The sequence below is a fragment of the Clavelina lepadiformis genome, chromosome 5, assembly GCF_947623445.1.
Source record: "Clavelina lepadiformis chromosome 5, kaClaLepa1.1, whole genome shotgun sequence".
NCBI lineage: Eukaryota > Metazoa > Chordata > Ascidiacea > Aplousobranchia > Clavelinidae > Clavelina > Clavelina lepadiformis.
Window position 1 is genome coordinate 17,842,912 of NC_135244.1, and position 12,928 is coordinate 17,855,839.

Below are 12,928 nucleotides of genomic sequence, written 5' to 3' on the forward strand. Positions count from 1 at the left end.
TTTCGGCCATCGGCAATAACGTTATCTATGAAGTCCAACGCTTAGATCAAAGAAATGGTTGACAGACTTTTTCTATACAATGAAAAATAAGCTTGATTTAGCTTAGCTACGAATTTTTTCATACTGGGACGTTCTATATGAAGTCCATCGCTTATTATGACAACGCAATTGGTTGCGATCTTCTTCTTATACAACGACAAATAAGCTTGATTTAGTTTAGCTACAGACTTTTTCGTACTGAGACTTTTACTGTATGAAGTCCATCGCTTATTACGTCAACCGGTTTTTTAAGGTAGTTTATTGTAGGCTCGAAAAACGCGATTTTTCAACTTTTGATGAGGATTTTCCCCGAAAGTTGGTGACGTAGGATGATGATTTTTGTGACGTCACTTCTTTTTGGTCCCAAATTACAATTACGCCATAATTCGAGAACTTTGAGATGGTTGTACACTTCCATAATAGACCCGGCCTAGCCTATAGCCCGGTGGTCGGTCAATCGAACCCTGGTCAACTCAACCGCAGTCAACTCAACCTCGTTAATGCAAACTTGCGAAATAAGAATGCAGTTGGTTTTCGAAAATTACCCGGAGTGGAAAAATCTTTTTAATTGCTAAAAAAGACGTGAGCCGCAGAACGAGAGCACTCTTAGGCCTACATGGGAGATCGAAATCACAATTCATGGACACTCTTTTTTTCATTGACCAGCGGAAGCGTGAGTAAAGTAATTTTTAACAGAACAGTTGCCCAGCACTGAGTTTAGTCACGGTTGTAAAATTTCCCAAAAGTGCTTTTTCTTTACATGTTCTTGTTTTTCTTTGTTTTTTTCTTGCGCCGCACGCAAATGTTGGATAATTAATAATTAATTAATCGAAATCTGATAGTGATGATGCTGTACTGAACATATGGTATTATTTGGTTTCACGAAAGCCGATTGACGTAAATCAGCGCTTCTGAACCGGCGAGCCACGAAGCCTGCCAAATTGTTTCAGTATCAAAACAAATTCCATGAAGTGAGCCATTGAGATTACCTGGAGGCCACTGCAAACGCAATATAGAAATAGGTTGTTTTCAAATCAACCGTATTTTGTGATCGAAATACGTTGTCAGTTCAGTGAAATCTATTCAGATAAACTTGTGGATTTTATAAAAATGACTGCGAAGGTTGAGTAGCATTGATTAAGATTATACATGATTCAGTGTTACCAACTAAGCTTATTGTGAATCTCTGCGTTATTCTTTGCCAAAAAAGAAGTCATCTTTCGGCTTCAATTATTTCAATGTTCAAGTTAAATGACCTTTTTCGATTACATGTACTAGAAGAGGTTGGCGTGTTTATTTAATTAAGAGAACTTCGTTCTTATTTAGTGTGTTGTCATTGGAAATGTGTAGACCGTAGGTAAGATAACTTAACACCACAAGCACTAGTGATTTTAGCCGGCTTGAACATAAAATCGACATATTCTTTGTGGAAAACTGAAATATCCTTTGTGCTCAACCAGCTATATGTATAATTTGGACCAATCAAGTTTTGTGAGGCTTTTAGAAGCGCTTCTTGCTTTGCTTGCCTAATATCATAAAAATTAGTCCTAATCTTAACAAGTTGAAAACAGTTGTCGAGAAACCTCTGACTGATTAAAATTGACCAAAAACAGACCGAATTTTGAGTTGATCGAGGTTGAGTTGACATTGAACCATTGAAGGCGAAATATAAAAGGAATATAAAATAAATGAATGAGTCCATATGATCGTGCTTAAGACACAGTTATGAAAACATGCCATGTGATTATGCGCCGAAAGGTTCTGGCACTTGCGTTTGGAGCTTATGGCGCATGACGTCATTTAATAATGGTCAGTGACGTCGCAGATTTGTGACTCGTTAGGTAATTGGCACAATGCTAAAGTGTTGTTCATTTGGTAACTTTCTGGTTTTATCAGTAATTAATTATTTAATAAACTGGAAATATTTAAAGGCAATTGTCACAACGCGCCAAAAACTTGTGCGCATTGAACGTGGCGTGTGAAGTTTCATAACTATGGTTCGTAAGGTAACGGGCGTAATGCGAAAGTATTGTAATTTTTATGTTGGTGTTATCAATAATTGATTATTTAATAACGAATCGGACATATTCAAATGCAGTTGCCACAACGCGCCAAATAGTTATGCGCTTCTGACGTGTAAATGTGGCCGGTGTGGTCACACTATTGTGGCGCAAAAGAAAAATTGTGCAAAACCTGTATTATTCATTTGGTAACTTATCTGTACTTATTATTAATTGAAAGACTAACGTAGAATCTGAAATACTCAGGCGCATTTACCACAACACGCCAAATATAACCTTTGTATGCGCCAGTGGCGAGTGAATTCGTATCATATTGACGCTTATAAAGCATGTGGCGTGTGCTCTTATATTACGTTGTTTTGTTATAATAGTGGCGTGTATGGTATGTGGCGAGTGTCGTTATACTGTAGCAGTGTGTTAATTACCGTATTTATTCGAATTTAAGCTTCACAAATAGGACGAAAAACTAAATAATGAGCCACACTCGGAAATGAGCTACGCGAAAAATTATTATTGTAGAAGGTTTGACAAAACTATCCTTCATCGAAAGTAAGCCATGCCATTCGTTGCATAAAGATGTGGGAGAAAATTTTTAAAAAAATGTCCGAAAAATAATTTTATCATCCATAATTCTATATAAACGCATTACAGAACACAATGAAGCAAAATCGCACAATGAACCGGGTTTGACAAGTTTCAAAGTCGAACAAGGGCAGGACGCGAAGTCGTCGCTGTTAAACAATGTACTTTGCCAGATAAAAAATCTTTGCTTAAATATTAGTGTTTTGAGACATTTTTGAACATTTTCCCGGTGAAAATTCGTGGTCCAGTCCGCCCCTGGGCACCTAATTTGAAGGTTTCAGTACAATTTGGAATGGATGCGTATAGATGTTTGAAGAGTAAGAATCTGATTTGCTATGAGTAAACCGCTTGAACTTTAACCGAGTAAGTAACCAGGTAACCGGTAACTACTGTATAGCTTCACTTCGAAATCGAAAATGGCACCGGATTTCAATTACGACTATAGATCAAAGCAACAGGGGTCAGTGAGCCGAGATCTGACGCACGAAATGTGTATTAAATAATAATCGACATGAATACGATATTAAATCGGAATAGTGACAAGATCTTGGAAAATGCTGTTTTTGATTGCTGAACTTCATGCCGTTACGGTCAATTAAAATTTATTACCATTTGATACTATGTAATTGCAAAGTCAAAAGTTTAAGGACGCTTTTGTTGGCAATAATTACGACCTAATATCAAAGGAAAAAGAATACGAAAAACCTACAATGGCGTTGATGTAAAAGATAGATCAAACCCGCACAGTCGTAGAACACAAAATAAATTCTTTTTCGGAGCTTTAGTAAAATTATATTGCTGGCATTAAAATATGTAGAACGAGAATAATACCATTTGCACTTTTGCAGCAATGCAAGATGAACGTTAGAGCAACGACCATCGGATATTATGAAATGTACAAAGTTCACTGGAACTATACTGTAATGTTTCATGTAAAATCGCAAACCAAGATTCATAGCTACAGTTTAGTTTTAAAACAATTAAAAACACGTTTTCAATAGAAAAATAAAATAAAATGATAATTTTGTATATGAATGTATGGATTTTACTAACATTTAAAGTTAGTTATTGAGATGATGTTCTTACTATATGAGATCTCAAGTCAGGGTTAACTTAAAACGTACAATTTTATACACATATGATAAAAACAGTAACAAAAGCATAAAGACCAAACCATTTTTTCCACTACATAAAATTGCACATCACCATATGCTCTATAACCGTATATATTTGCTTGAATCAAACGTGTCCGAGTATAACCATAAATTAGACCGAACTCACCGAAAGTAATTCTATATCTAAAACTAAGGCTAGCTCGGCTAGTATTGAAAAACCATAGTTTTATCAAAAATCTGGATATTATAAGTTTTTATTTGATTAACTAGGAATACAACATAATAACTATGTCTATTATTATAAATGTATTAGAACGCAATTTCATTTTAATCCTTTTGGCATGCTCTTGTAAATGTTGAATCAAAACTTACAAAACTATTAGTTTGTGATCAAAATAAATATAAATAACTAAAAATGCCAATCCGAAACAATACTTTTGTCAGAAAGAGTAGGCCTATTGCATTTTTTTAGTTTCAACGAAATTTTCCAATTTCTTCTGGGCATTTCTAATAAACAAAATCTCCATGAACAATTACTCAGACATTTAGGCTTGAGTAAAGACTTTGGGGCTAAAGTTAAAACTTCCATTACTCGACAACTCCAGTACCAAGACCACAGAAAAGCGATCCGAAACATCTTCTGTTCATCTATTCCGACTGCATCGTGTTGCATTCTGGTTCACAAAGATGACATCTCCGGTAACCAGTCCACAGACTACCACCGCTATATATACCTGGCACGAAGCGATTAACTGAACCCCACCTAACACGGCCATTAGTCTATTATTTCGTATAAGTCCAGAAAAACTTTATGAATAGGAATTGTTCAATCGTCACTAATTATGTACAGCTACACTGTGAGCATCTTGTACGTATTTCTCCTTGTAGCTATTGTTTGTGTGCGCCCGCGCATAGGTAAAGGCATGCTAAACGTAGGCTACAGTGTAAAATCACAAATGTGCCCACTCCGTTCTTTTGAACAATTCCGATTGTGACCTAAAACGGGAAAAATGACGCCACATAAGCCAAAGTAAAAGAATTTTCAATCAAAAACAGAATTCTGTTTACTATGCAAAGTGGAATATCAGGCGTTGCATTAAAACATACATTTATCAAAGGCCTGTTCAGCCAATGCACGAATAATTACGTTTAGAAACAATTAAGTGATTGATTGCGTATAGCATTTATTTGACGTGTTGCGTAACATCACGCAATATGCTTTGAATGCATATTAGTTGTGAATAAACAAAATTGCGAAAACACCATCTTGTGTGCAATTATTTATGACGTCATGTTTGGGTGAGAAATCCACTAGCGCGACCACCCGGCGAACAGAACCGTTTGACAACACAGTCCCGTGGGTGGTAGATTTACCGGGTTCTATTTTGTTCATCAATTAATAAAGTGAAACAGAAAATTTAAGTTTAAATCTTATTGTCTGAGAAAGGATTCTGAAAAACGTAGGTTTTTTTCTACAAAACAATACGTTCTTCATCCTACAAATTTCATCAAAATCTTAAATGTTGGGTTTTTACTTTTAAATTTATGTTGGTGACCGAAAATGAACTCACGCTGCCCATGGAACTGTCGTACATAAATTATACAGTATATTCCATTATGGATGATTAGGTTGTTAGATTTGTCCAGATATTGGCAAACGTTTCTGGCTAGTTCACAACGATACATGTCACAACCAGTTTTGCGATTGCTGAGAACTTCAAAGAAAGTATTCAAATTTATAGCGTGTGATAATCAAGAAATAAAACTGCAATGTCCAATAAAAATAAGAATATGTATCGTTAAAAGTTAGTAGTCCTGTATTTGCTCCCGTTATTAAAAGAATGATTTGCTGCTGGCAATGCTGTCATCTGGCTATCTGTGGTTCGCTGTAACCCGGACTATAAAGTTTTACCAACGCTTTCTGGGTAATATAACTTTACAGTATATATGCCTACGTTCTGTGCACAAAGTGCATAATAGTTAGAAGAATATTTGTCATTTTAATATCACCAAATCATCTTACTCAACCGAGAAAAAATGCCATGCGTTGGTATAAATAAGCTGCGCACTGAATATAACGCAGAATTAACTTCACTACGTTTTACAACGTTTGTAAAATATGGCGAACAAATTGGTGGAAAGAAGCGTTTTGAATTTGCTTGTTGCTGTAATATGTATTGGCTTCATAATCTCAACTGCATCGGCGATTAGGAGATCTAGGCGAGATGTCTTTCAGCTGGCCCCATCAGATGGCTTTGAGTTAAATCAGCGTAGCATTGAAAGCAACAACGACAAGCGAGTGGTCAAAGTACGCGATGGGGTTCATGTTGCCATCGGTTATGCTCTTGCAAACATGATACTGCTTGAAGGTGAGTTACGCAGCTTGTTTGAGTAATTTTTTATTCGATACTTAGCGGTATTCAAAACGGTCAAACTGCTCGCCTAACTCCATACAATAAATTAACAGGCACCGATGGGATCATCATAGTCGATACAACGGAGAACCCAGATGCAGCACTTGAGATCTACGACCAATTTCGAAAAATCACGACTAAGCCACTGAAAGGAATTATTATGACTCATTCTCATGCAGGTGTGTACATAAAAAGTTTTCAATTTAAATTTTGAAAAATTATTCTAATTAAAACACATTTAATTTCTGTGCTCCAATATTAATTCAACCAGAGAAACCATGCATCAAGGGGCAAGTATTAAAATAAAACCACTACCAGATTCGTTATACATGGAATTAACAGCGTAATGTGTCCAGAAAATGGAACACCAATATACACGATCTTATTATTTTGCTAGAATTACTGTATTTAGCTCATTTCAAATTTATTTTGGTTTCGCTATTATCAGGGCTGTATAAAGACCCTTAGGGGCTCTAAGAACTAAAAAACTTGGTGCCCTCATACAACTGTAATGAAAAAAGTTAACAATGATTAACAAAAAAAATAATTAATCGAATACTCAAAATTAGATGAACTTGTTTCATTGCATGTAGGCTAAGCAAAAATATTCATATCTAATGATTAATTAGTCTTTTCATCTTTTTCAAGCGAAGTGGAAATCTATAGCTAAATGTAAAAGTAAATTTAAAACCTTGTGGCTATTTCTTTGAACACTTTAAAATTTAATATAGTATAAAAAATCATTTGAATAAAGGTGTATATTTTATTGCAAAGTTTAATCTGTAACAATAAACATCCTTGTTTTACCATTAATGGATTTGTTAATTCATTTATTTTTTTGACTTTAAAAATTTTCTTTTCATCAAGATCAAAGCACAGATTATTCTAAAAACATGTAAAATTTACGCCAAACACAATAATTTGCAGTTTTTTGATATAGATGTCACAGGTCATAAGGTTTGTTTCAAAGGTCCCGAAAGTGGGATAAATGGGTAACAGAGAATCAAACAACTAAATTTCGATTTTGCAATTGGCTGCCAGCACCGTTTCACTGGAAAAAAATTGCGTGTCCAGAACTATTTCTCACAGCTGCTCGTAACATAATACAGTAACCCAAATCTACATTCTAATCTAAATTTAACTCCAATAAGACCTTAAATCGCTAAAATCAACTTTTTGCATGGCCTTTTTCCTAACTTAACCGCCTATCTTTAACAATAGGCTGTGTGACCCGCATACGATGAAATAGGGGAATAAATACGGTGAAATAGGCACACTCTTTTCAATGCCCTCCCGAGCCAATCTCTGCAAAGGAAAACCCCATTACGCAACAATGCTTGCAATCGGGAAAGGACACGTAGCAGTTATGTGGTCAACCGAATTGAAGGGTTAAGCGGCAAATTACGTAAAAATCGAAAAAATAAACAATACGGTGCATAAAAGAAATTAGTGTACGATAAAAACGTAAAAATAACAGAATCAACCAAAGTTCGCGAGAAAGAAAACACAGGTAATAAAAACTAATGCAAGTGCAAATATTTTACCACACACCCCTTGCGTTAAAATTATTCCCTTCTTGTGTGACTGTCATGATGACTATAATATATTTTTAACAAAAAAATACACAACGCATTGGAGTTATGCTATCTAAATTCAGCTAAGATAATAATTGACGTGATTGTATGAATTTATATTGAAACAAAACACGCAGAGAAACGCAAATGAAAAGTTTTTAAATTAATTTCTCGTGATGAGAGTGAAATCGTGTTTGCAGCCTTGTCCGCCTTGGACGGTCATTCATTGCTTCATTGTCCATGTCAGGCACAGCATCCATTGTCCAATTTTCCCCGTTAGGGGCCGATATAGTTTGGCCTGCAAGTTTGCTCCTGGAACCCAAAGGTGTAAAAGGGAAATGCGTTAGCCGTCAGTTGTGTTCCACCATCAGTTGGAGTTTCATGGACGCCGATCTGTTTCCGCAATCCGAGAGGATCGAATTCTTTCTAATGCTGACATCTTATTCACCGACTAAAAACCCTCTTCGCTTTAAAAAACGCACAAACTTCATATTTAATGAGGTGCCAAATCACGTGCTTAAAATAGTTAAAGAAAGAGCACGCAAAATATGCGAATTGGTAAAAACGTTTTAAACGAAAACACAATGATAAGCAACCACACTATTCATGACGAACAAAGTTCGTGACACTTATTGTGTTTCTTCGATTTCATAGCTCACTTGGCCAACATTTTGCAAAACTCTGCACGGTTCTTTATTTAACACAAGTGAATTTTCCGACATTATTCTACGGAAACGTCTGGATTGCTCAGCAGAACACAGTCTCAGGGTAAGATCTCTTCTCCATGGTACTGCTTGTCGTGTCGGTTCTTCATCTTTGCACGTTGCTCGGTGAGAACCACGTCAGTAAGTTGATCAGGCAATTGCAACTGCAGTAACTTCAGTAGGTGACCGTTTAGGACTCTAGGAGATAATATGGATAAAGTTCGGTGCTTGTGCACTTGCGTTATAAACTGCAACTACTGCAGACAGGACTTTACCCTACTTGCGTTTGTCTTTTTGTACATAATTACAAAGCATGGAAACAATAGTGAGGTTATTTGTTTCCACACTGCCAATCTGGCTGGGATTGTATGGACTATATCTGGTGTCTTGTAGTGTCAGTAAATCCTGGCGCGTTCGCCGATTTGTTACAGAGTCCATCGGCAGGGTACTCGTTTACCATGAAAACACGTGCTTATTGTGCTTATTGTTGATTAATCCAGCACTGGCTCTTATTCTGTTATTGTTCTATGTCTATCTACGGCTCCATCACCCTTTTTATGAGTGAATTGCTTAAAATAAATTGAGGATTTCAATTGCTGATTTTGGTTCTTCACAAACATTTGTGTTTCAAGCCTTTTATTACAAATCTTGTCTGCATTTTCATAAAATCCATGCTAATCAACTTTAAATAAAACTTATAAACATTCTAATTGTTTCATGCAGATCACATTTATGGCGCTACAGCTCTACTCAACAAAACAGAAAACTCAGCACAAGTGAACGTGTACATGCATTCCAGCAGTGAAACTCTTCTGAAAAGATCTAGTAAAGTTCATTCGCTTACTAAAAAAAAGTTTAATAAAATTGAATGAAAATATTTTATTTAAGAATTTAAAATTAATTAAAGCAATTGAGCAACTCAGCATTTTTTGCAGTGAGAACGTCGAAGAGAGGTTATGCTGGAACAAGCAGACAATTAGGATATTACTTGACCAAAGAAGAAGACAACCTAGAGACCGGCATAAACCTTGATACTCGCTTTGGTCCGGATGTAGTAGCAACAATTGCAGAACCAACGCACACGTTTGATAAGGAAGCTACATATGAGCTGGCAGGTAAGATATTTCTTAGAAAATTATTTTGGAGTTTTACTTATCTTTGTCTGTCTTTTTATTTGCAAGGAATCAAGTTTACTCTGATCCATACTCCTGGTGAAACAGACGACCAAATAACGGTTTGGATTCCAGAATGGAAAGTTGTACTTCCAGCCGATAACATCTATCAAAGCTTTCCAAACCTTTACGCCATTCGTGGTACGGCTCCGCGTCCTTTGGACCAGTGGTATGGTAGCCTTGATAAAGTACGCAGGTTACACGCAGAACATATGGTTCCTTGCCATACGAAGCCAGTATCTGGTGCGGAAAACGTTTATGATATCATAACGACCTATCGTGACGCCATTCAGTTTATTGATGATCAAACTTTGAGGCAGTTGAATAAAGGTGTAGCGTTCGATGAAGTGGCAGAAATAGTTAAATTGCCTCCAATCTTGGCCAATCACCCTTACTTGCAAGAGTTCTATGGCGTTGTCTCTTGGTCGGTGCGTGCCGCTTACAATGCTCAAGTTGGATGGTTTGACGGGAATCCGGTTAATTTAAATCCACTTTCGAACAAAAAAAGAGCAGAAAAGCAAGTTGAGTTTGCCAGTTTGAACCTCTGCAACCCTTTTTCAATCATCGAAAAGCTGGTAACCAAAGCACAAAATATACTGGAAGTAGCATCAAAAGAATCAGAAGAAAAAGGTCAGATTGTCATTGATGAACTTCAATGGGCTCTTGAATTGTCATCTACTGCATTGGAAGCTGCATCGTTGTCCTCACCGTTTCGTACACTTGCAAAACAAGTCAAAATAGCTGCACTTAGAGCTCTTGGAAATGCATCTAAAAACTCCAATGCTCGAAATTACTATCTGACCAGTGCTCTGGAATTGGAGGAAGGATTAGAGTTAAAGAGAAGTCCTGAGGCCGAGGTTGCTTTGCTCCGTTCTATTAGAGTCGACTACATCATGTACACCTTCCCGAGCCGATTGATAGCAGAGATTTGCAACGACACAATGGTAATGACCGTTATTTTTGAGTTCCCGGATGTCGACCAAATCCACAGTTACACGCTCAGGCACTGCGTTTTGGATTATGTTACTGACAGGGAGTTCATCCCCAAAACATCAGATGCAAAGCTGAAGATGACATCGTCTGTCTGGAAGGACATTCTAACCCAACAGAGAAGTGTGGAAAATGCGTTTGCCACTGGAGATCTTATCCTTGAAGGAGGCCTGCTGCCGTTTCAGATATTCATGGATTTGACAAAATCAGAGGAATAAACACACTCGCTGCACAGTTGTTTATGTAGCCATAATCTTTATAGCTTTGAGAATCTTTCCCATAATTTCTTTTGATGAACTTTTTGTTGTACCAGTAATTTTTTGTATATCGTATTGTAAGGGATGGTTTAATGATTACATACATTGCCAATTAGGTTCATTACATAATTGAACATAATATTGTAATAAAACTCTCTAATTAATAGCTAACTTAGTATGCTGCTTGAAATCTTACAGCCTATAAAAAGTGACATTTGATTGTGTTTTGGTCAGTGGGGTGGCGTAAGAATTATAACTCCTCGTATGTACGCTTTTTACTGCATAGTTAATTCCCACTTCATCTTTGCGCACAAAATCTGTAAGTTTAGATACGTCCTACGGCGAAAAACTCCAATTGTTGCGACAATTGCGATCCGCACCCCATTTCAGTAGCTCAATTAAATCCATGTTAATTGAAATTCAAATAAAAAAATTAAAACTAAATTTTAAAAAAATTGAAAAATACATGAATTAACTTATATAAAACAAAATGATATTTATAAAAACTGAAATAGGTTATAGATATATATATATCAACCTGTAACAATGCAAAATGTTAAACAATTGCACTGATTAGTATTTGATAGGATATAATTTATATAAACTAAGCTTGTACCAAATAATCAGTAATCGAAGTTAAAGGATATTTTGCCGAAAAAGTAGATCATAAAATTTTGTTGGTAAACTATCTTGCGTAAAATACCCAGGATGTGGTATGTCATTAGTAGTGCTTAAGCTTATTCCAAGTGTTGAGGCCAAACAGCCGCCATTCTCATGTGAAAGCGACCATCGAGTCGTTGGAAGACGCTGGACCTGCCAAAAACCGGCAACGCTTTTATTACAAAACAATACGTCGTGAGAGCTCAAAATATTGTAACGATGTTATATATACAAAACTGCAGCAAGCATAGTTGGTAGTTTCCCACGATTTTTAAAACAAGCACGATAGATGATTGGAATTGATTATGCCGCGCACTGGCGCCCAATAAAACGTTGTTCTTTTCGTAAACATTTGGTCGCGTTCTGTGCTGCATACAACTGCAAGGAAATAAAATGTTCTTCTTTCTATTGAGGACACTCAAGTTTCTGTATCTCCGGAGGAGGTCAAGGCGGTAGCTGTGAAAACAGGGAAGCGTAAGAATTAAGACACAGCAGCCGTAGAGGTGTACAATCTGAAATAGAACTTACTACTGGACAGGCTGGGAGTGGAATCAGCTTGGATGTCGTTAGTTTCACATTGTTCGTGTGGGGTCATTGTCAATTGGCTCAATGCTAAAGTATTGTTCATTTGGTAACTTTCCGGTTTTATCAGTAATTAATTATTTAATGGACTAGAAATATTCAAAGGCATTTAACTTTTACCAAATTTAACGCCAAAACCTTGAGTGCATTGATCGTGGCGTGTGAAGTTTCATAACTATGACTCGGAAGGTAACGGGCGTAATGCGAAAGTATTGTAACTTGTATGTTGGTGTTATCAATGATTACTTATTTAATAAAGAATTGGACATATTCAAATGCAGTTGCCACAAAGCGCCAAATAGTTATGCGCTTCTGACGTCTAAATGTGGCCAGTGTGGTCACACTATTGTGGCGCAAAAGAGAAATTGTGCAAAACCTGTACTATTCATTTGGTAGATTATCCGTATTTATTATTAATTAATTGATTGCTTAATGTAGAATCGGAAATATGCAAGCGCATTTACCACAACATGCCAAACATAGCCTTTGTATGCGCCACACGCAAGTGGCGAGTGACTTCGTATCACATTGACGCATATAAAGCATTTGGCGTGTGATCTTATATTACGTTGTTTTGTTATAATAATGGCGTGTAAATTATATGGCTCGTGTCATAATACTGTAGCAATGTGTTAATTACCGTATATATTCGAATATAAGCTTCACAAAATGGACGAAAAACTAAATAATAAGCCAGATTCGGAAAAAATCTGCATCAAGGATTATTATTGTAGAAGGTTTGACAAAATTAATCCTTCACCGAACTTAAGTCATGCAATTCGTTGTACAGTATAAAGATGTGTGAGCAAATTCAAATG

The 12,928-nt window shown here is 36.4% G+C and overlaps 1 protein-coding gene across 1 annotated transcript; it reads left to right on the plus strand.

Moving 5' to 3' along the window:
• Positions 1-5,857: 5,857 nt before the first annotated feature.
• LOC143459953 (linear primary-alkylsulfatase-like) lies at positions 5,858-11,270 on the plus strand. Its single transcript, XM_076957273.1, has 5 exons — positions 5,858-6,126; positions 6,225-6,350; positions 9,173-9,274; positions 9,385-9,564; positions 9,631-11,270. The coding sequence occupies exons 1-5, from the start codon at positions 5,877-5,879 to the stop codon at positions 10,827-10,829; spliced, it is 1,857 nt and encodes a 618-aa protein (XP_076813388.1). The 5' UTR covers positions 5,858-5,876; the 3' UTR covers positions 10,830-11,270.
• The last annotated feature ends 1,658 nt before the right edge of the window (positions 11,271-12,928 follow it).

Coding starts and splice junctions, on each gene's coding strand:
- LOC143459953 (XM_076957273.1), top strand. CDS start 5,877: ATGGCGAACAAATTGGTGGAAAGAAGCGTTTTGAATTTGCTTGTTGCT. Junction 6,127..6,224: donor AAACATGATACTGCTTGAAG/GTGAGTTACGCA, acceptor ATAAATTAACAG/GCACCGATGGGATCATCATA. Junction 6,351..9,172: donor TATGACTCATTCTCATGCAG/GTGTGTACATAA, acceptor TGTTTCATGCAG/ATCACATTTATGGCGCTACA.